At 39.0% G+C, this 24,632-nt stretch overlaps 1 protein-coding gene and 1 long non-coding RNA gene across 3 annotated transcripts; both read right to left on the reverse strand.

Moving 5' to 3' along the window:
- Positions 1-3,341: 3,341 nt before the first annotated feature.
- LOC133892064 (uncharacterized) lies at positions 3,342-6,618 on the reverse strand. Its single transcript, XR_009904349.1, has 5 exons — positions 6,282-6,618; positions 5,794-6,197; positions 5,522-5,693; positions 4,753-4,886; positions 3,342-3,514 (listed from the first exon to the last, which is right to left on the reverse strand). It is a non-coding gene; the product is annotated as an uncharacterized LOC133892064 (long non-coding RNA).
- A 7,235-nt stretch (positions 6,619-13,853) lies between these two features.
- LOC133891999 (regulator of nonsense transcripts 1 homolog) lies at positions 13,854-23,781 on the reverse strand. 2 transcript variants are annotated; one of them, XM_062332735.1, is made up of 29 exons: positions 23,054-23,781; positions 21,659-21,910; positions 21,385-21,555; positions 21,185-21,235; positions 21,008-21,100; positions 20,725-20,820; positions 20,581-20,631; positions 20,387-20,505; positions 19,972-20,080; positions 19,591-19,713; positions 19,445-19,516; positions 19,045-19,116; positions 18,894-18,960; positions 18,643-18,785; positions 18,477-18,548; positions 18,277-18,405; positions 17,484-17,639; positions 17,299-17,412; positions 17,085-17,183; positions 16,927-17,004; positions 16,424-16,558; positions 16,201-16,275; positions 16,002-16,116; positions 15,529-15,905; positions 15,390-15,452; positions 15,245-15,316; positions 14,973-15,101; positions 14,753-14,872; positions 13,854-14,665 (listed from the first exon to the last, which is right to left on the reverse strand). In XM_062332735.1, exons 1-29 carry the CDS (start codon positions 23,627-23,629, stop codon positions 14,588-14,590), a joined length of 3,807 nt encoding a protein of 1,268 aa, XP_062188719.1. In that variant the 5' UTR covers positions 23,630-23,781; the 3' UTR covers positions 13,854-14,587. The 2 variants fall into 2 exon arrangements, with proteins under 2 accessions (XP_062188719.1, XP_062188720.1); XM_062332736.1 differs by lacking the exon at positions 15,390-15,452.
- Positions 23,782-24,632: the final 851 nt, after the last annotated feature.

Here is a 24,632-nt window from a genome sequence, read left to right on the forward strand (position 1 = left end):
ATGAGCTTGACATACCATATAGATGCTAGATAAATAATAATATCAATTCTAAATGGTATTGCTCAAATGTTCACAAATTATGGGTATTTAAGATGCATAAAGCATAATATTCCCCCATAATATGATAATCCATTAATATCTCCAAAAGAGAGCCAAATAGAATTCAATAAGACGAATAAGATCAAATAAGGCTCCAAAACCACTATCAACACATGAGAGTGCAATGCATCCTACACATACTAGATATATAACCTACACATACTAGTTGGTAAGAAAAAACTAGATGCACTTAGAAACAAATTCATAGCACACTTAGCAAGCAATCAAGACATGTATGGATATATAAAATAGACATGACAAGATTGCAATAAAGTCTACACATGCTAGCATAAGCATAAGCTCTAAACAAGTATAGATACATAATCTACACATGCAAAGTGCTAGAAACTTCTAAAAAAAAATATAGAACAATAAATCTAGCACAATGAACAAGAATATGAATTTAAGTATTGTGATAGAGAGTTATCTTCATAGAGTGACATTGGGTAATAATAAACATAATTCCACAAAACTTGACTCTTTAGTCAATTAGATAAATCTTTAAATAATTAGCCAAGTCTCCAATGCCCTCTATTTTACCAAGAGACTAAACACAAATTTTACTTGAAGAAATATTAGTCTCAAAACACAAAATATAAGATGAGCTCCCCATATATATATGTGCATCTAAGTACTTTAATTACTTGTAACATGCACTTAGTTCATTTAAAAATTTAGACGAGTTTACCCTATATTTTGAGTTAAGGTACAAAAGGAATTTACAAAAAAAATACTTGTGCTAAGAATGAACATACAACCATGAGATAATGTAGATTACCACAAGATGTGAATTTGCTTGGCAATCTATTATGTAAGAAGCTTTTTGGGTATAAGCTCTTGTATTTGAATGGGGGTGTGTATTTATTTGACTTGAGCTTTATTCTTCTCACTCCAATTCTTGTGATGTGATTGAGTTCATTTTTCATAGTCATCACAAAGTATCCATTACCTACATTATTAACAAGATCTTGCTCTACTAGAGAGCCATTAAAAATATCATATTACACAAAGTATAAATTTTACTCAAATTTTACCAAGCCACATTCAAGTGCTCACGACCATGAAAAATTGTGAATATTTGCATCTATGCTAAGCTAAGTGGCTAAATAGCTCAAGTTAGATACTTGTTACCGAGATGTCATTGAAGATTGAAATAAAGAAATAATCTACACTCTTGGCACTTCTTTCCAAATATCATGAGAAAGCCCAATTTGAAAGAGTCTTGAGATGAGATATTCAATATAGTTCTTCTCAAGTAAGCCAAGTCTTCAATGCATCTCCAAATACCTATTTAGCACATCAAATACTTTGTGGTACCCAAACCATGTTAGGTCCTTTAAGATTAGTCACGAGAGACTTAGGCATCCAAATGGCCTTTACATTATCATGAGGTGAACTAGTCACCTTAGCAACATAAGTACTACTCTTAACATTCCTAGGCAAATATTGATCATTATTGAATGAGTTAGGCTTGAGAATGTTACCAATGGGACAATTCTTACCAATATGTCCCTTAGCCCGGCAAGTGTAGCAAATGCGATGCTTGTCCTTGCAAGATGCCTTCTCATCTTGCTTCTTGTTTGCTTCCTTGCCGGTGAGCCTCTTCCTTGATGACATAAGACCTTCATTCTTTATGTAGGGGCATGATGCAATTTCATGTCTCTTCTCATTGCATCCATAACACTTCCTCCTGCTTCTTCTTGTTTTCTTCTTTAGAAGTGTGGTCTTGTCATCAACCTTGTTGGAACACATAGAGGCATAGTGTCCCATGCTTAAACACTTGACATGAGCTATCTTCTTATTGGATTTTGCTTCAAGTCCATGATCCTTGTGCTTCTCATTTTTACCTACATGATCTAAGTCACATGTAGTGCTCGGGGAAATGTTTGCTTGAGAGCAACAAGGGTTAGTAAGCAATTCATCTTTGGATATAGAATTGATATAAAAAGAATTGCTAGAACTAGCACATGTCAAATTTACGTTAGACAAAGAAAATGTGCTAATGTTCACATGAGGTTCATAGAATTTTACCGTTGTGATGATTACCTCATGAGCTATTTCTAGCATGGCATGTGAGTCCATAAAATTTTCATGAGAGCACATAAGCTCATCATGATTTTCTTGCAAAGCCACATGCTTGCTAGTGAGCTCTTCAAGTTGAGCCTTTAGCTCACTATTTTCTTTCTCCAAAGATGCTACATAAGAATTAGAGTTAGTAGCACAAGCATCATCATCATTAGGAGAAATAGTAGATTTGTTCTTAGATAAAATATTATAATTAGGACAAGATTTTTCTAAATCTACTAGAGGCATAACATCTAATTTATCAAGCAAAGAGATATACTTAACTTTAAGATCCCCATAAAGATTGGATAAAGAACTATAGGATTCTTGAAGTTCTTCATATTTCACATTTAAAGCTTTAAGTTCCTCAATTTTCTCAATGAGAAATTCCTCTTGCCTCTCAAGGCTTTCTTCTAAGCCTTCCATGGTGGTCATGAGCTTGATCATTTTAGGCACATTCTTTTTCTCAAAAGATCAAACCCGAGCTCATCACTATCACTAGCATTAGAACTAGCTTTAGCATTATTAATCTCACTTACCGATTTCTTTTTACCTTTTGCCATAAAGCACAACAGAGAATCGATGTGAGGGGATGAGCACCTTGGAGAAGTGGATGCTTCACTTCCAAGTTGAGGACAATCCATGATATAATGTCCATGTTGGTGACAAATATAGCAAGCTTGACTTGTCCTTGATCTTCTCCTAGATGAAGCTTTCTTGTTGATTTTTGTTGTAGCTTCTACATCTAGGCTTTGTCTCATAGACTTCTATTTCCTTCAAAATATTAGTCTCACAAGTACTAGTGGAAATAGATGCATCGTTATGAGGACAAAGAACCATATCATCATGATAAATAGGCATTCTTGCACTAGATGATATGCAAGGGTTAACAACACTACTAGAAATACAAAGCTCATTGCAAGTGTTGTTAAAGTCCATAGGAGGGATTGGATACTCACTTATCACACTCCCCATTTCATTACCTTGCTCATTGTTAAATGTTGGTGAAGTGGATGACGGAGTGACATCCTCTTTGTGACGCCCTGGGTAATTAGATTACCCGAAACTCCGTGTTTCCACTGTACTTGTCCCATGATCAGTAGCAAGTACACACGGTTACAACAGTGATATCACATACATACATTTTACAAGGTGAAAATGTTTGATTGGATTAAATTTACAATATTATGACCAACTGGTCTACAATATAAAAGGATATGCAGCGAAAATACAATGAAATAGATTCAAATATCCAGCGGGTGTGCCTCAAACCCGCCCACAGGCAACCGACTGGGAGTTGAATCCTAGAAAGACCCGATATCATCGCTTCCATGATTTCCTGGCATTATTTCTGAATAAACGACTTCAGGAGGCAAGCTATATATATTGCAATGATACAATAATGCAGGTTGAATTGATGGATGGCCAACATATCTAGTTTTGCATAAATGCCTTGACAATTTGGAAAGTACACAATATAATAGATTCGCAACGTAATTTAAAGAGAGCAAAAAGTAAATGATAGTGCAAAAAAATAAATAAATAACAACAGCTTCATGTCTACCACAGACCATGAAGATCGATTCTCCACCTAGACATACACAATACTTACACTAGTGCCTACAAGTGAAACCTGACATCCCAAAACAAATAATCTAAACCATACAGCCTTTCCTAAGGGGCTCTTGACCGCGAGCTCGGCTATTCGAATAGATTTATTACTCCGCAGAGTTTGTACACTTTACCCACACGACATGAACTTCCCCTTAGTGGTACCCGTCGATACCGTACACTCTGCACGTTGGGTGTACATAGGGCGTCATGACAAAGCCGTTACACCGATTAATCCTAACCATTGCTCCTCCCGATTAATATTATTCCCTCCAACTAAGTACCCCCAGAGGCGGTCCCACTAGTCCAGAGGGTATTAATCGTTATGACGGCAAACTTTGATCCCACGTGTATAGCAATGGGAGTCCCTTCGGATACACCCACCTCGTGGATTACCCGCACATACACACCAAACTCCCAAGAAGCAAGGGCAGAATTACCCAGGTTAATAAGCTAGGGCCGTCATCCATACCGGCACATGTGGTTGTACTGTTTCCCTTAGTTCCGGGTACAAGGTACTGGTCCTCATACAACACGAGCAGGTCTCCACCTATACACTCTTCTGTGAGACGACGCTCACCTTCCGACACACATTGACATAAACCTGCCCGAATCTGAACAACAACTCAAGTTTATCAAAACAAAGACTTAACTATTTTAACAAATCTTTCTATATCCCAAGTGATAGTGTGACAACCAAATAGACTACCGTAGACAGCAGAGCTAAACATTTCTATCGCACCTTAGTTCGGTTGTACCCAAGTGACATTATCATGTCAACCCAAAGCCTAAGTTAACAATGGTAAGGTTAACAAGTTCAAGGAGAGTTGACATATTGATTCAATTAGGTCATGACTACCATCCCAAATAGCAGTTTTATAAAACATCTACGTATGCATAATAAATTTTCATAATCAATGCATAAAGTAAATTTAAACATTGGGCCCAAAATGGTCAAAGGGATTGCTTGCCTCTCACCTTTGTGATATTTCTGATCTCTATCATTCATCGTTGATCGCACTTACGTACACGCCAAATACTTGATCGATAAACATCGAAAGATGCAAATAAATCCATCCAAGAAAATCCACAGCAATGAACACAAAATATTTCTGCATGAAAATAAAGAACATGATTTTAGATGAATTTTGCAATAAGAATCGTGTTGATAGGAGTATGAGTGAAATGTATTTTTCTTGTGTAAAGTTACACCAACAAGGATTTTTAGAAGTTAACAATGTGAGATCAAAACATGTGCTAAAACAATGGCCAAACTCATCTAACATGCTGGACAACATTTTTCTTATAAAGTACCCTATTTATACATATCATTAGAAATGGATTCACAGACTTTAGAAATTCCATGATTAAATGGCGAATTAAACAAGATTGATCACATTTAAATCATTACAAAACTTAATCTGAAATTTTCATGAAAAATTGCATTTTTATACTTTAGTCCTTGACAGGATAAAGCTAACAAAAATGGTTTCACATTTTTAGAATATTGCATTGATTAACTATGATTTAAATAAGCTGAAACACATTCAATTAATTAAATAATTGTCAGAAAGTATTGCATGAGATCTATCATTTTTAACATGTAGATTACAACAAAAAGAAACTAACAAACTTGGTTTCATATTTTTCTGATTTGTATTTATTTTACTATGAATTATACAAGTCCTAGTTATTTTGAGGAAAAATTGAACAGTACACAGAGGCTAGACGGGAGCAGTGGCTAGACCGTGGGCTTGCCGGAGGCAGCGCCGGCGACGGTTCCGGCGACGGCTCTGCCAGTGGAGGGTACCAAGATGTTCAGTGTGCCATGGGGATCTCGTGAAGTGACACGCACAGCTCGGAGGTAGCCGGAGCAAGCTCGACGGCGGCAATGGCGACTACAGCATGCGGCGTGAAGTCTGCATGAAGCATGCAAGTCAGTGCACTCGTGTGTGGTTGTGGTGCTCAGACCTGCTAGCTAGTGTGCGAGAAAGGTTCTGGGATACGAAGGAAGCTCACCATGCGACTGGTTGCGGCGCCGAGGTTCCGAAGTTTAGCTGCAGGCGGCGGCGGTTGCACGCCGGTGATGGTGGAAAAAGACAGCGGCTCGGCCAACTGAGAGCACCCTCAGCTACGCCTCACGATGAGGAACAACCACAGGTAGGTACTGACCGACGGGCTCGGCCGGGGCACGGCCGGCGGCGGGGAAGGCGGCACGACGACGCGTGGTTCTCGGTGAGCATCACGCCGGCGACGGGCCGGGGCCAAGGGGGTGCGCGCTTTACGTCCAGTGGATCACGGCGGAGCTCTCCATGGTGCCAATTGGCTTGGAGAAGCTGTGGAGTGGTGGATCGCCGGTGAGGTGCTTCGGTGGCGGCAATGGTGACCGGCGGAGGCAAAAACGGCCACGGCGGCGCGTGCAGCTGCGGATTCACGGTGAGGATCAGTCGAGGAGGGGCACAAGGCATTGAAGAAGTCATGACTAGGAGGAATCGACATGGGCTCACCAGAGGAGAAAGAATCATGGCGGCGGTGTGCATTATCCTTCAGCCGGAACTGAAACAGGCCGCGCGAGCGCGCGCGAGCTCGCAGGCAAGGGAGCTGACAAGGGGCTTATGTGACGATGGAGGGGCTCCAGGGGGTGCTCCATGCAGTAGCTCAACAGTAGAGAGGCTGAGCAAGGCAGCGGTGAGCTCGACTTGCTGCTCGTTTGACTGAGGGAACGGTGAGAGAGAGAGTAGGAACCGGAATGCTGCTGCTGCTCCAGAGGAGCTCAGATGAGCGAGAGTCCGAGCAAGAATAGAGGGCAGCTCTGTTGTGAAGAAAGATATCTGAGAGAGAGGATAAGGATGAAGGGGACATCGTATGGGAGGCGGTATGGTCGTCGTCCGTGGCTGACGATGAGCACAGGATGCGGCATGGAAGGAGAATGGTGGTACCGAAGCTTCCCGTGCCTGACAGTTGAATCTTTGATTGATCTGAGCTGGGTCAAAAGAGAGGAAATGGGTCAGGAAGAGAGAATGTGGCCCTCAAAGTACGCATCTATTTTTAGCTAATAAAACTTTGATTTTTGAAATCTATCCAGATGCGCTCTAAAAAAAATCTACCAAAATTTACCAAAATATTACAGACCATAAGGTGTATCTGGTTAAATTTTTATAACTTCTGGTTAAGCCGATTTTTCTAAAAATTCAAAACAAGATGCTATGCATATAAAACATGATTTATGATGCACAGAAAAACTCAAGAAAAATAAAAGAAAGAAAAACTCATAAATACATTAACACCAAACAAATCAATCATCACATATTGAACACACCAAACAAATTCTAAAAATATCAAATTTATACTCCTAAAATTTTAAAGAAACTCGATCTTTTAGAAATTAAACCTGTAGTCTCGCATTAACAACGATTAATTATCTCAAAAACTACAGCTTATGATTTTGGGATGTTACACTCTTGGACAAAGGAGAAAATCATTTGGTGCTCTTCATGGTGTGATGATGAAGTAGAGCATTCTACAAATAACGTCTCCGGAAGAAGTTCTTCTTCATCACATTTGAGTTTGTCATATCTTTCTTTAAGAGTAGTTCAAATGAGATGAGCGTCTTCAAGCGGCAAGATTGATTCAACAACATCCATACTCAAATCATCAAATAAGACATTAGTAGCTTGAGCATTGAGATGTATGCATTTCTCTTCCTCTTCGGGTGATATGAGTTTATCATTAGGAGGAGAAATGCTCACATCTACAACTCCCTCTATTTGAGGACCCATGGCCCTAAAGATATTAAGCATGCGAGTACTCCAATCACAATAATTAGAACCATCTAAAAGGAGTGGCTCTACGTGCACTAATCCACTAGTCGACATCTTTACTCTCTAGACGGTAAAGCCCGAAAAGAGAGACTTGGCTCTGATACTAATTGAAAGGACAATGATGTCGCCTAGAGGGGGGTGAATAGGCGTTTTACAAAAATTCGTCCCATTTTACCGTTGGCCTAAACTTGCAGCGGAATATAAATTAACGAATTTTTCACAAGTGAAAAACCTAAATATACTAAGCTCAACTAGTGCACAATCACCCTAAATAAGTGTGGAAATTACAATCCTAAGGTGACAAAAATTACTATAATCTAGCGAGAGATATGCAATAAAATTTAAATTGAAAAAGGCTGAAAACATTGTTCATATACCTGAAATTACTGTTCACCAGATACTCCGATGAAGACCGGAGTCTCCGGGTTGTACAGGTCCGGAATCTCCGGTAAAGTCCGGATTCTATATAGAACTAAGCTCGAAACTAAATATAAAGGATGGGTAGAGAGTTCTAGCTCAAACCAAGTGATGTCGTGTGTTTCCGGAGATGATTCCAAGTAAATCCACGGAGAACCTACACTCAAATACACACAAACAAGTAGATCGAGCAATATGCACAAATATTTGAGCAAGAACTCAAAAGTAAAGAAACAAGAGAGGATACAGAAGATTTATTTCCCGAAGTTCGGATTCACCACCGTGAATCCTACGTCTTCGTTGAGAAAGCTCCAACGAGCCAGGTCTCTTTCAACCGCTTTCCTCGATCCACTGTTGATTTCTTCCCTTGCGGAGGTGAAATCGAGCCCTTCAAAAACTTTCCCGCGGCTCACCACAAGCACGGGAGCTCACCGGCGACACCTAGCCGGCTAGGAGGCTTCACCTCCAAGAGTAACAAACGCTTCGAGAACTTCTTGTCAAGAACTCAAGTGTTCAAGATTGGATTTTAGCTCGCATGCACTCAATCTTCCAATCTCACAACCCAACTCTCTTTTCTTCTCGCATCACACACTAGATTGAAGTGGGATCGAGTTCTTTTGGCTCTAAAAAGTGTTTCTTTCGTGCCCTTGCAGCTGCCCCAAAGGATGGTATAAATAGCCCACTTCAAAAAACTAGCAGTTAGGCTCTTTTTTGGACTTCACCGGAATATCCGGCCTACACTGGAGTCTCCGGCCACTCTAGGTACCGGAGAATCCAGTCTTCACCAGAGTCTCCGAGTACAGCACAGTTGACCTCTGAAAAACGGCGATAACTTTTGATCCTGGAGTCCGATTTTGACGATTTTAGACTCTATGGAAAACTTATTCAGATGGCTACACATCCCAACTGAATTCATGACCTAAAACACATAGGATAAAATTAGTAACACTCCAAAACCCATTTTGGACACTTCCACACTTTTCGCTTCGGACTCTTAACAAGAAACTCTCACTTTGGGTTTGGTTGGGAACTCTTGAGCACTGAGACGCGACAATTAGCTCACGTTGCATCCCTCTTAATAGTGCAGCATACCTAGACTCAATTTCAAAGATAAAACATATTTGAACCAATTTGAGCCTTTTGAATACTTTCAAGTACCGCTTTCTACTTTCAAACCTTTGAGGGTTGCTAACTTCCATAAAATCTTCACTCCATCTATTCTTGATTTCTCATGTGATTGATGCGAATCACTGATAGCTTCTCATGGCCTTGCACGGTCCATTGGCGCATAGCTTCACTCGCTCTTCACCATCGCCTTGGTCCTTTGGCGCCAAGCCATTTTCTTGCCCTTCACCACCGGATGGTCCATCGCAGCCGAGTCTTGCTTTCCCTTCACTGTCTTGCCATAGAAAACCATTTTGTATTCGACATCTTCAGAGAATTCACTTTTTCATATATGGAGTCCACTTTTGTTCTTCACTCTTGATATATATGATTTCAATTCAACTTATACCTTCTTATAGATCCTAACCCCAACTCACTCTCAAACACATAGCACATGGGTTAGTCCATAAAACCTAAATGACAACATTTATACCTTAAGTTACTTGATCTCCACAAGTAACTTATTAGCCTTCACGCATATTGTCAATCTTCATATAGAACCTAACCCACTCATTCTTAAACACATAGCACATGGGTTAGTCCATAAAACTCTATTAACAAGTTATACCTTTAGTTACTTGATCTCCACAAGTAACTTAGCCTTCAAGCGTATTGTTAATCTTATTGAGCTTCTTCTTCTTCTTTTGAGCATCACTAAAATCTCAATGACTTTTGATGCAATTCTTTGAACTCATGGCATTTCTCAAAGAATTAATGCTTCATCATTTATGCATCTCCTATGGAATAACCTAATAGCAATTCTCAATATGATTGTTAGTTCATAGGCATTGTCATCACTTACCCGAGCATCACCTAGACCTCATTCATCTTGATGCATTTTCAATCTCCCCATTTACCTAGAGCTCATGCATATCTCTCATCCATGCATCACCTATGGAACAACCTACTAACAAACTCAACACCATTGTTAGTCAATAGGTATTGTCATTAATTACCAAAACTACACATAGGGGCTAGATGCACTTTCAGGTATAATTCTTCGTCAATCCTTAAATACCTTGATCCCCTAACAGAGGATCTATTCACATCAAAGTACACTGACTATATTTTTTATGAGGCCAATCTCCTGGTATTATGGGGGAGATCAGAAGTACCATAGATAATGTCAGAAAAAAGATTGGAATGTCATATGCATTTAGTCCTTAGATCCACGTACTAAAGAATACGAAGTTGAAGTTTAGAGGAATATAAATTTGCAACATAGTGCAAATAATCTACCAGATGCATTTATTGACTATAAAGGTGTTACTAAATCTCATATTCCTGCTATAAATGTGCCAAAAAGAATGAAAATACCTAAACCCGCTCAACTACCAAATATAAATAAGAGAGGGAGAAGTATTATCTCAATGGATAATGCTTCTCAAAAGCTTCCACGGAAACAAAGAAAGTTAACTTCTAAAACAGTAAATGCAAATCAACCTGATGTTGATAAACACCTTAAGGATACTCAATATCCAAGGCCAAAGGATGCTCAACATCCAAAACCCAACATAAATATGTGCACTACTTTAGATGTTGGGACATCGGAACACCATAACTCTATTGTTGTAGGAAATTACGAGGAGTTAGAAGGGGTAAACGAAATATCCACCAATTATATTAATTCAGGAGAATCATATAATAGAAAGACTACAATTGTCGATATTTATTTCTCCTCAAATATAGCCAAAAACCTCGATGTAGATCCAATGGGATCAAAATGGGCTTTTGTCCGCAAATGAAATGAAAATAATAAGATGGTGAGATATAAAGTGAGGCTTATAGTATAAGGGTTCACATAGAGACCCGACATCGATTTTGATGAAACTTATTCTCCATTGATGAGTGAAATAACGTTCCAATACTTAATATATTTGGCAGTTCAAAAGAATTTATCAATGCAGTTGATAGATATAGTGACCGTATACTTATATGGATCACTCGATTTGGATATTTACATGAAAGTCCCTAAAGGACTTAAAATCCTAAATCTAAATATAAATTACAACATGTATTGTATAAAATTGAAAAGGTCAATATATGACTTAAAATAGTCGGGTAAGATATGGTATAACCGACTGAGTAAGTTCCTTCTACATAAGGGTTACTCCAACAATAATGATTGTCCGTGTGTATTTACAGAGAAATCCTCAATAGGATTTTATATCATTCAGTGTATGTTGATGATCTAAATATCATCGGAAACACACAAGATATAAATAAAGCATGCAATCACCTAACGATGGAATTTGAAATGAAGGATTTGGGTAAAACCAAATTCTGCTTAGGTCTTCAACTTGAGCATCTTCCATCAGGAATACTTGTGCACCAATTTGCTTATATCTAGAAAATATTGAAAAATAATCAATATGGATAAAGCATATCCATCAAAGACGCATATGGTCGTTAGAACTCTTGACATGAATAAAGATCTATTCAGACCTAGGGATGATAAAAAGAGATATTGGGACCTAAAATCCCGTATCTTAGTGCTATTGGAGCCTTAATGTATCTTGCAAATTACATCAAACCTGATATTACATTTGCAGTGAATTTACTAGCTAGACACAACTCCAACAAAACGTCATTTGGCAGGAACTAAAAATATACTCAGATATCTCAATGGTACTAAAGATCTTAGTTTATTCTATCAGAAAAATCAAGATATGATTATAATTAGAGACACTGATGTTGGCTATCTATCATATCCCCGTAATGTCATATCTCAAACAAGATTTGTATTCATATATGGAGGAATGGCTTTTTCATGGCAGTCATCTAAACAGACCTTTATGGTAACTTTCACTAATTATTCTGAAATAACCGCATTATATGAAGCAACACGAGAATATGTATGACTTCGCAAAATGATTAACCAAATACAACAATCATGTGGAATTGATGCATTATCATCACTAACAATTATCTACAGAGATAATTCAGCTTGTATTGCACAAATGCAAATAGGAAGAGCAACATTACAAAACATATTGCTCTAAAATTATTATATCCTCATGAACTACAGAGAAGTGGATAGATAGAAATTTTGCAAATAAAATCATATGATAATCTTGCAAATTTATTCACAAAGTCTCTACCAAAATCTAGATTTAAAAAATATGGACATGGGATTAATATGAGAAGATTATGAGATTTGTAAAATTCAAGGAGAGTAAACTCCTCATAACATGTTGATCATCAGATCATATATATTACACTCTCTTTTTTTATGAGTTTTTCTAATTTGATTTCTCATATAAGATTTTTAATAAAGCAATATCAATACAAACATATATATATATATATATATATATATATATATGTATGTATGTATGTGTGTGTGTGTAAAAAGATCAATGAATAAATAAATCTCTCAATTAGCTCTCTCGATCTACTCTATCTTTACATTTTCACTCAAACAAAGGTGACCCTCAAATGAAGCAGCGGTAGACCAAGATGCGTTGGCGCAACTCATCGACTGCTAGTAAGTTCCATCAACAAACCTTGCAAAACTCCATAATGGCTACGATTTTAGGGTGTTTTTTATTTTTATATTTTTTAATATTAATATTTAAATAAATAAATTTCTGATGGAAAGAGTTATAAAAATAGACGTCTGCCATCCTCTCAGAGCGTTTAGACCCTTACCGCCCTCTGATAATACGGTTAAAGTAGTGTAAACAGTGTTTCATCGAAATTATTGTTCACAGTAATATTTTTCTCTCCTATTTTTTTTTACAAAACTGTGGTCTTCTATTGCTCCAAAAATTCTAAAACTTTAGATGCATGTTTTATAATTGATGTGCAACCTATTTTAATTGAATTCATCTAAAAACATATGTACAATTTAAACTAAAATTCTCCAAAAAAAGACTACCTTTAGAACTTTTAATAATTGTTAGGGACTCAAATAAAATTCCAAAAATCTAAAAAAAATCACTAATATTTATCTTATGTGATGGAATAATTTCTAAAATTATTTATAGTCCTAACCTATATGATGAGAAAATAAGTTACTTTGTAATGCTCTGTTCACACCAAATGATAATTTTGAATTATATAACACACAAAAAAATTTAAAATTTTTAAAACAACAGAAGACCATAATTTTATATAAAGAAGAGGAAAGAAAAAATATTACTGTAAAAAAGCATGACTTCTAACGCCTTCAGAGGGCTGTTAGTCCCGTGCAACGTGTTGTACTACTTAATGCCCTCTAAGAGGACAATAAGAACCTAACCGTTCTACGAGAAAATGATAGGCATCTATTCTTACCATTCTTTACATCAAAAATCTATTTATTTAAATATTAATATTAGAAAATATATAAATAAAAAAACTCCAATTTTAGGAGCAAAAGTGTAACGTCTCTTGTCAAGTCCAACGGACACGGTAGGAGAGCAACCCTGTAAAGCCGATATCACATGGACTTCTTCGAATAGGTGGGAATTAGAACCAGCCTCTTTTGAATTAACGAAACTGAACCAAATTCCTTGCTGATCTGAAGGGACCTGAACGAATCCTATCTACCCAAACATGACCTTAAAGGGAAACTGCAATTTGCATCACTATTCACCAACAAAAAACATACACTCCACTTCAGAAAGGAGGCATTTGACCGATAAAAGTAGGCACTGCTTTCAATTACAAGACCAAAAAGAATTAAGCAAGACGAGAACAGAAGATGCCTCAATACTGCTATCCAATTTAAAGTAAACCTCCACACTAGTCCCGCTTCACATGACAGAATCGTAATAGTTACACAAAATACTCTCAACTTCCAATTAGCACAAACTCTACTTTGGGCGTCATCACCAACATCATTTGTGATATAAATATCAAAACTATATAATAGAATGCATACATAATGTAAAGGCAAATGTCTTGGTCATGCGCAAAAGGGTTGGCCACCCCACCTATAGCACCTCTATACAAATCCAATTATGCGGGCGTCATCGTGATACCATGGAGACATGTAATAGCTGCACCTTTGACTTGGCCGGCAGCACATCATGGAATATTCACACTGTACCACTACAAGCCCCGTTTGCCTTCTATACAGGTGAGGGATGAGGGTAGCATCGTCAACCTCTCGATGCACAAGATGCCACCTCTTGTTGTCAAACCCCGTTTTGGACTAACACGACAAGAGATATGTTGAAATCCTTGTGCACCTCAGCACCGGCCTTTGGTCAATAACCGTAGCCATCTTGTACAAGCCTGCCCCGATAAATATCCAATGCATAGTATGCCAAGATATGCTTGTGCTCATTGCTTGCATCTGATTTCTATGCACCATCACTTCCAAAATAGTGCAGAAGGGCACAACCAAGCTGCTGTGGGCCAAAGATACAATGCACCAAATTTCCAGAATGCAGCTTCAGCCATTATATCACATACTTTCATGATCACTGCGGAGGAGGTAAAGACTGCGGTTGGGTGTTATAGTGAGCATAGGATTGAGAGTAGAGGGGGTTCATCATGCTCTGCAAAAAGCAATATTGGTTATGTCTGCAACAACTTCACAAGTTTGTGAAGGAAACATTGGACACAGATATAGGAAGACAAACCACCTGTGACTGAAGAGGGCCAGGAGCTGCCATTCCGTAATGCATTTGAGATGACTCATCTTGTGAGGGATCATTGTATCCTGCTTGTGTAAATATCCCATGTGATCCGTGGGCCATGTGATCCTGGATCATATAAACAGGCTTAGGAACATACATATGTAGGGGAAATGCTTAAAAAATTTAGATTACTTGGCATAATGGTTATGAACTACAAGGAACAGACCTGAGATACAATGTCATTTGTTGTACCCATATGGGAGTATCCTGGATGTGCATTTTGGTTCAAATAATTCCCGGAGTATCCAGTTTGCGGTCCTTGAGTAAATTCAACACCATAACCACCTTGAGAAGCCTGTAAATGAAAACCATTTTGTTTTTTATAATTCCACTTCACCAGAGTAACAATGAACTAAAACTTCACCAGAATTACATAATCTTATATGCAATTATACTGAGATTGTCATAAATTTCACAAAGCCAGGAAACACAAGTAACCTGGGTAGAAAAATCTGCAATGTTGTATGGCACATGAGATCCTTGGCTCTTGAAATCATCTCCGAAGAAGTCCTAGCAAACCAACAAAAGCATAATATAAGGAGTACAATAAAATAATAGTGCCACGCATCATAACTGCCAGTACCTGAGACATCCCACCAATGGAAAAACCATCACGGAATGTTTGACTGAGACCTTGGACAGGCATCTAAGTTGGAAAGGCAGATATTACTGTGGGACTATTGTTATTTACTGTACAAGATATAAGATAGAAACAAGCAAACCTGTGTCATTAATCCAGTTTGGGACATTGGACCTCCACCAGAAGGCTGACTGCTTGGATTCTCCAAGCCAGTAAAGTAAAAAGTTGACCCTATGCCACCCATAGCTTGCTGAGAATTCTGTTGATGAGCAAGGTGGCCACCAATAGGACCGCCAGTATTTGAACGTGGGGCACCAAAGTTTCTATTCCCAGGTTGAGGCACCGATGGAACAGCACCAATGGGCCCGTGCAATGATCCCCGGGTTGGAATTGCATATGGTTGAGAATGCGGAGACCCAGGAAATGGAGGAAAAGGCATCCGAGGTACAGGATAGCCTGCTGGATGCACACCAGGTTTATGGACCCCGTTTGGAGGGCCAAAAGGAACAAATGATTGTCCTGTGTTTGGGAAGGAAAGGAAAAAGGGGGGCGGGGTGTTCATCAAAGGTAATCTTTTTTGGAAAAAATACATCATGAAAACATAAGTGTATATACCTTTTCCCCTACCACTTCTCTTATCTGCCGCCGGGCTTGAGCCCACAGCCCCAGAACTAGCTCCATGCATAACACCTTGACCACCACCCAGGAACAGTCTTCGATCATTGTAGATCTGCTTACCAAAATAAAACCGACAAGTTATGAAAGAAAAATGCCAGAATGCTTTCCAGCAATGATCTGGAAATAAGGCACTCACCTTTTTCGGCTTCTGAAATTGCACCATACTCTGCTTTAAGTTGTTCAAAGGTCCTTCTACCAAGCACTCATGCTCCTAAACACACAGAAATTATATGTACAATTCAGAAACACTGATCACAACATAGTTGATAAATTCTGTCCACTAACAATGACTCTGTTTCGCAACCAAAAGAAACAATAACAAGAATCCAAATCAGCATAATGTATAAAAGAGGATGTACCTTGTAATGCGTCAACAAACTATTCCAAAGCGGCTGCTTGCTTAAAACTTTAGGATTACCAAGAACAACTATGCCATACCGTGCACGAGTTAATGCAACATTTAACCTCCGTGGATCATTAAGAAACCCAATACCCTGAAAGAACAGAGAAAAGGGATCACATCAGTTCACACGACCATGCTACACAACGGTTTCCTCACCAGGCCTGAACAGATAAACTACAAACATGACAGTTCAGTTGTTGCAAATGCAATGAATGCCACAAATAAACAATAAACAAATAGATACTCCATCAGAGAAGCTCCACACTAACAGTCTTGATGGTCTCAAGTATCAAACTTTATAATACATACAAGTTTGCATAGTGTAAAAATAACTAAATAGAATGCACATAGCTATTTGCATATTGGACCTGACAGACAATTGTTAAAACTGTGAAAGCCACACAGTATTTTCTACATTCTCAAAAAGGCCAAATACAATAAAACAGCAAAGAGGCATACCTGGTGCTCATTGCTTCTAACACAAGACAGAATAATGTAGTCTTTCTCTCTTCCCTGAAAGGAGTCTACACTTGCTACCTGCAAGAAGTACAAACTTAAGCAAAGCAACCCCAGACGTAAGGAGATAGACATCATAATTTGCATGTTTCATGGCCAACCTCTATTTCCTTGTAAAGTTGTTGGCGAAGAGAGCCATTCCTTGACATGTAATTCACAATATATGCCCTTTGTCCTTCATAAGGTGTGATAACTCCAATCTGTGCGTTAAACAATACATGAATACACACACTATCCTGGGGAATGTGCAATGTTCTTTATAAGGTAAGGAATGTGGAGCAAACTTCAGCTGAACAGAAAACATTAGTAAAATACCTGGCTTGGTACGACACCACTTCTTAAAAACGTTGTTACAATTTTTTCAACATTTGCAGCTTCAGTTCTATTCAGGTAAGATGTCCCACTAGCACTGATCTCTTCTTGACCCATCTGCAGAAAATCGGTATAAATATGCATCTAATTAAGAAGAAAAAGTTCTTGGCGGTTGTCCAAGAAGCTACCTGCACATAGAAGAACATAGGCCGATTGGGAACAGGCCAAGGAAAATCAATTCCAGAAGATTGCCTCTCATTTACAGTTACTCCATTTTGCAGGGTGCCTTCATAGAAGCAATTGGACGGAAATTCTGAAAGGCAAGGATGCATTCTATATTGGACCTGTAAATTATCAGAGATGATTAAGTATGAATTATTAACTTTCATCTAAAATAAAGTGTAATGTAACTGTTAATTGCTGTAATGTCATGGTTTACAACTTGGATACAACTTAATAATTTGATAACAATGCCAAAAATCAGACAGACTACACATCCTTAAACTAATTTCGCCTATATTTGATTATCTGAACTCTGAAGAAGGCAAAAGAAAGTGAATAGGCCAATTGACAGACATTAGGAACATCTGAGTGAAGTGAATCAAATCTTAACCTGTAACTCTGGGATTCTTTTGTAAAAGGTTTTTATCATTGTCTTTTGCATCAAACATATTTTTTATAAGAAATAAAAAACTGTACAAGCTAAGTGCTTGGGTGCCTCATACAGCACTCCCAGAACTCAGATCGTTCCATACAAAAATTTAATCCACAAAATTAATTTCTGAAAGGGCCAATTTACAGGAGTAAATATATTTTAAAAAGCATGTCGTGAGAGCCACTTACAGAATTCAAAATATTATTGAGACAAAGGAAACACAGCCTTCATAGATTTGGCATCAATGATGCAGGATAAAAGGGAGGGAAAGCATAATAGCACCATGGTAAACTGCTGAGGCCTAGGACATCAAAGGCAACCATTACCTGTAGCCTGAAAGGCTTGACTCCAAGGATAACAAGACGTTCAAATAAAGATTGTGCTAATCCCGCACGAGCCGCTTTTTTGCACATGATGACTGGACCAAGTTGGCAGTGATCTCCGACAAGAACAACCTAAATAAATGTAAGATTATAAATAGAAGATAATTAAATAAACATAAATAAGCAAATTAATTGCTTGTTACCTGCTTGACACCAAGCACCAATGGAATAAGGCATTCAGGTTCTGTTGACTGCGTGGACTCATCAATAAGAACCTGACAGATAAAAGATTTGCCATTGCATCAGGATATATTACAGAACAGGCATCGATTTTAACCTAGAGACAGCAGAAGGTATGTAAATCAGTACTTGACGGAAACGGAAGTTTGACAGACGAGGATCTCCAGCACCAACACAGGTGCAGCAAATGACATCAGCACTTTGTAGTATCTCTCTTTCAGTGGCACGTTTTAGTGCCTTGTACTTTTTCTCATCACTGCTTGACAACTCACCTGAAAAAGTATAATATAAGCATAAGAATACTTAATAAACTCTAAGCACATCACATTCCTAGAAAATGCTTAATAGTGGCATCATAATGGTTAAAACAGATAAATGACCTTGTTCGTCTTTCAGTTGCTGTAGCTTATACAATTCGCTCTTTTCTGATGTATCAAGGTGTCGAACCTATACGATTCCACAATTACATCAGTGGTATCCACAACAAGGCTAATTTATATGGAAGCAACCAGATGGAAATCAAGAATGTACCTGATAATGAAGTGTCAGATGCTCCACAGGAGATGAAACAGCTTCTCTAGATTTTGCACACAGCCTAACAACCTGTAGTATGCAACAGTTAGTAACAGAAATCGCGAAATGCTGCATCATCATAACTGGGCGGGATAGGGGATTTTTTATTTATCGTCATACTACGACAACTCACGAGTTATTAGTTGAACCATCATACCAAATTGCTATTGTTAACTGGTTCACACTTTGACTACTATATAAACTGCAAGCCATGATCTCAGTTAATTGTTCAAACATCTACAGAATATACCAACTAACTAAATAGTGTTAACATACGCAATGAGTAGTAGAGAAGTCAAAATAAGGCCAGATGGGGAAATGTGGAAAGTAAAAATCAAAAGCAGAATTCATTGTTTACCTTGAGGCCAGTTGAGCTTATCTTCTCCGCCAGCTGATCAACAGCAACATTACTAGGTGCGCATACAAGGACCTAATATTCGAGAAAACAGACTAAAGGTTAGCCATGTGATACATCAGCATAGCAAATAACATACATTCTTATACCTGTCCTTGCCCTTGTTTAGCCATGTGATACACAATTGCAGCAGATGTGACAGTTTTTCCAGTACCAGGTGGACCTTGAATCAAACTAACTGGCTTCTGGAGAACACTTTTAACTGCTAAAACCTGAACACACACACCACATAACCCAGAAGAGAACATCAGATCTATAACAAAATAAATAAATCACTTCTGCAATGACATAACAGCAAAGTGCATGCACAGCTGCACCTAAATTTTAAAAGTAAAATTTTACAGTCAAAGCCACCAAAATGAGATGTGCATGCTAATCAAGGGAATGAAAGTATAAAAGAAACACCTATGGAAAGCAATATAGGATAAGATACATAGTACTAACAAGAAGCGCTAACACATATAATGTACCTGGGAAGCATTAAGCTCTGGAAGTCCAGGTGCACCAAAGCGTCTCGGTAGAGTATTACGTATTACTTGATGCTCGACTTCATGTCCCAGAAGGTGGTGGTATATGTACCTGTGTTGAGAGAATGCAGACAGACAAATTTATTGCTGATAGCGATCCAAATATAAACTTACTAGTAGCTACTACGAATATTCTGCAAATTTGCATAGTTAATGAATCGATCACGGCCCTAACTATCAGTGAAAACAAAATAATTTTCAAACTAAAATTTTCATCTGAAGTACAACTTGGATTTAATAAGGCTAGTTTTAAGCAAAGAGCCTTGTTTCTCTTTTAATTTGTAATTGTAGAAGATGCAACATAATCTTGCTCACAAGGCCAGCCAAAGCCTATGAAATATAGATGCATCAAACTCACCCACTGACACTTGTCTCATCTACAGCGAACGTTTTCATCGCTCCTTGCATCCTATCAAAGCTGGTACTCTTCCAAACAAAGTCCACACTGAATCCAACGTTTAATTCAATGGGTACCCCCTGAAATCCAGGAAAAAAATGACAATAAGCTGAGCGGATGCTGAAAGGAAACAAGAACAAACCGCCTCCTTATACCTGACTAGCACGAAGCTCAAGTGCCACCTCCTCTTGTGCAGTGAGCTTAATCTGAAAGAAGGATGTCCTTAGCATGAGCAAAAGGTCAAAGTGATTCAATTTAAGATTACCATGTAATTACGAACATAATCCTGGTACACATACCACATGTCCCACAGACTGCCATGTGGGATGCGAACTATCACCAGGATATCTCAAGCGTAGCTCATCTCCAGGTACAAGCCTCAATTCATTATCTTCCTAAAATACATAATTGATTCCCCATGTTAGAGAAATAAAAAATGGTTATGCGATGCAGTAAATGCAGTACAGGAAAAAAACAGCCTATGGAGAGTACAAGAAGCAGAGGCAAAATAATCTTGACAAATGGACAATACAATGAGGATGTACATTCACTAATCCCATTTATGTCAGTTCTTAAACGAACCTTTGGAAAGACAAAATAGGCTATGCGCTTCTTGTTCAGTCCAATATCCCACCGCACAGTTACATTATCCTTGCTCTGTGACTCTTTCATCATCTACAGCAAAATAGAAACAAAAAAAATTTAGTTTCACGATGGAAACTGGTAAAGAAACATAAGCTCGTTATCAGAACACAGTACCTTGTCATAATCAGCCTCAAGCTTTATCAGTGGAGCAAAAACATTTTGATACTAGCAAAAGGAACAAGGATATGATAGTTAGAATGCTAGTAAAAAAATAACAAAGATATTTGAAACATTGAGAGCAGTACTAAAGCATCAAGAACTAAAATAAGCTCAAGAAATATAAATGTACAGATTCAACTACACAGAATTTCAACCTGGTAAGCATCTTCATACTTCAAAACCACTGACTGAGGTTCATCATCTACGCCAGGCTTTTCAAGATCTTCAAGAGAGGCATCAGGATTTGTCTTCCAGAGCTCTTCCACTTTGTTAATTTGTTGAGCACTAATTTGACGAGCTCTCAGCTGCTCCTGTTCTGAGGGAACCTGGAAGAGTAAATTGTTCAATTATCTGGAAGTAAATAGCAGAAAGGCAAGCACACGCATGTGACAGACCAACCAAAGAAACAGACATGAGAAAATAGCTTACTTTTACAAGCCATGGCAAGAAACACCTGTCATCAATAAGAGGACACCACTGACTGAGATCCCAGTTCATATCCTTCAATGCATTAACACTCAAACAAGGCTCTCTGCACAGAAGAACAACAACATTCTCCGACTTTGCCGAGATAAATCCAAGAAGAAATACATTCCGACAACCACAGTTATAGCATTCAAGAATTGTTTCATTCAAAGGGCTATCCTTGTGAAGGTAAACTTCCTTATGCTTTGCCCTAACCTGCAAAAAATACATATATGATAATAAATATGTAGATATAAACCACAGGATAGAAAGAATGAATGGCATTAGATTAGTGTAAATAGGTAAAGGAAAGTGGATTCTTGGACAAAAAGTAGTGTCACTCAAGCTATTTATTTTGTACACAAAGGCTAAGGTAAACTACAAGCATGTGTTATGACTGAGTAATCTAGCCTACACTCAAAATGTATTTTATACACAAAACCTAAGGTTGACAGTTGAGGATAGCAAAGCTATTTCTGGAACACTACAGAGCAACTCCTTCCAATAAACCCACAATATTATTAGCTTGGATGAAAGCAAAATTATGATGCTCATTCACAATGACATGAAAAAAAACCATATTCGCTGAAAGCATGGAAGGCACTGAATCCATTAGTGGCTGGCCAGCACACTTCCCATGTCATCTCCCTTTATTCATTTATCGTACTTGGTGCCATGTTGCAACAAATTTATTTACTTCTTGTACTCACTACTCAGTGCCACAGATGTTGCAACAAAAAGACTGTCAGGTTGTGATCTTAGTATCATATTAACAAAGATTATATTGTTTCAAGTATCAGTAGCTTCAGAAAGTATTTTTCAGCGGGATACACAACACTTTTACAAGAAAGGGCAGACGCTTACATATATAGTGATCTTCTGTGCTCTACATACTAGAAACGGAGTAATAAGCAACAAGAGTATTTTGGTCATTATCTAAGCACTTAAGAAGCAAATAGGGTGGTACAATGTAATAAGTTGTTAACATATACGACATCTACTATCCTGACTCATGGCATCAATTCAAGATGATCTAGCTACCCTGACACATGAGTGTACTACCTCCTCAGTCACTCACTCACTCCTACATATACTACCAAGAAGTGTAACTGCACTACCCTAAATTGATATTTCACTAATACAACTGCAAAGTGCAGCCACGTCAAACATACTTGGTAATGAACCAAATGCATAAAACTGCTGCAAAGCAGCAAAATTTGTGAGTCAAAGTACATGCCCATGTTGTTTCTCGGCCATTACCTACCGGATTACAGCTCACCGATCTTAAATTCTAACTAAACCATCCTTAATAAGGTAAGCAACTTAAGCTATGTCATGGCGAAAAGTAAGGAGCCAAACCAGGTGGTTAACAATGTGGGAGCCGGAGGTGTTCCCCCGCGAGTTGCAGAACCACTTGCGGCAGGAGGGCACGTTGCACCTCGCCACGCACGCGGGGTTGTGGATCCCGCAGTACCGGCAGGCGTGCTCGACGAAGTCACCCTTGCCGTAGTCGTACCCGTCCTCCCCGGCGCCGGCGCCTACGGGCTCCTCGAAGCTGAGCGCCGCTACCCCGGCGGCGAGGCCGTCCGCGGCCGACGACCGCACCTTGGAGGCGGACCGCGGCGACGGCGAGGAGGATGAGGCCGGCGGCGTGGGGTTGTCCTGCGGCGCGAGATCGGAGTCCGGGGAGGACGCGTCGGGCGGCGGCGGGGGCGGGGCCGGCCAGGGCGAGGAGGATGAGGCGGGGACGGGCGGCAGCGGGGCGGATCGGGCGGGGGGCTGGGAGAGCTCCGGGAAGTCGGGGTAGTCGAAGTCGTCGCCCTGCGTGTTGAACTCGAGGAAGGTGTAGGCGTCGCCGGCGGCGGGGTCCGGCTGCGAGGCCGTCTCGTAGAGGTTGGCCGCTGCCGCGGCGGAGGAGGGCGGCTGCGTCGCCATCCCCGCCTAGGGTTAGGGTTTTTGCCGCAGCGCGGATGGAGAGGGGGGACGGGGAGAGGAATCGGGTGGAGAGGATGGTGAAAGGGGGTTTGATTTGGTTTGGATTTTGATTTTGATTTAACCGTGCGGGGTGGTAGTGGAGGTCTGGATTCGTCTCGTGATCTGGGGATTCGTCGGGGTGCACGAGGGGAGCAGTCTTAGGGCTCGTTTGGCAGGGCTCCAGATTCTCCTAGAAATGTTTCGGTTTCAGATTCTTCTTGGAAACGTTTCTCTGGTGAATCACCTTCAATTTTCTGAAAACGTTTGGCAGGGATTCTGGATTCGGATTCTTGAAGAAAAATGACCTGAGTGATTCTAGAAACGGGTGAAACACCATTTTAGGTGATTCTCCTCGTAGTGTTAAAAATGAGAAACGTTTCAGGTGATTCAAGGTGAAACGTTTCACGTTTTAGTGCGTTTGGCAGGGATTCTAGAGAATCACCAGAGAATCTGAAACATTTCTTGCAACCAAACGGGGCCTTACTACTTGAAAAACGGAAATACTTGCCTATAAACATTCGGAGCGATAGAATGTTTTGACGGGTCGATCTATGTATTTGAATTAAAAATATTATCAATTTGAGTTAATTTCTGTGTTCTCGTATCTCTAAATTTTCAGACATTCAAGTAATTTATTGTTATAGTTATTTCCGTACGTTGCACCTCGGAATCTGTTGCGCACAGATCCGGATCAAAAAATTATTTATTTGAATTAATTTCTATATTTTTGTATTTCTAATGTTTCAGATGTTCAAATTTAATATTTTAGACGTTATAAAAATTTGTTGATGTGGTTATTTTCGTATGTTACATCTTGGAATCTCTTGCGTACAGATCTGAATCCGAAAAAAATATCCATTTAAGTTAATTCTTATATTTTCGTATCTCTAATGTTTCAGATATTTAAATTTAATGTTTTATATGTTATGGAAATTTATTGATATAATTATTTCGTATGTTACAT

The sequence above is a fragment of the Phragmites australis genome, chromosome 15 (genome assembly GCF_958298935.1).
Source record: "Phragmites australis chromosome 15, lpPhrAust1.1, whole genome shotgun sequence".
Taxonomy (NCBI): Eukaryota; Viridiplantae; Streptophyta; class Magnoliopsida; order Poales; family Poaceae; genus Phragmites; species Phragmites australis.

Bases quoted from the DNA above. Each gene is read 5' to 3' on its own strand.
- LOC133891999 (XM_062332735.1), bottom strand. From the start codon at position 23,629: ATGGCGACGCAGCCGCCCTCCTCCGCCGCGGCAGCGGCCAACCTCTAC. The intron at 21,101-21,184 runs GTACTGTGTTCT...ATTTTGCTGTAG, and splicing joins TTGAGGCTGATTATGACAAG to ATGATGAAAGAGTCACAGAG. The intron at 17,005-17,084 runs GTTGGCCATGAA...TACTTCTTGCAG, and splicing joins AACTTTACAAGGAAATAGAG to GTAGCAAGTGTAGACTCCTT.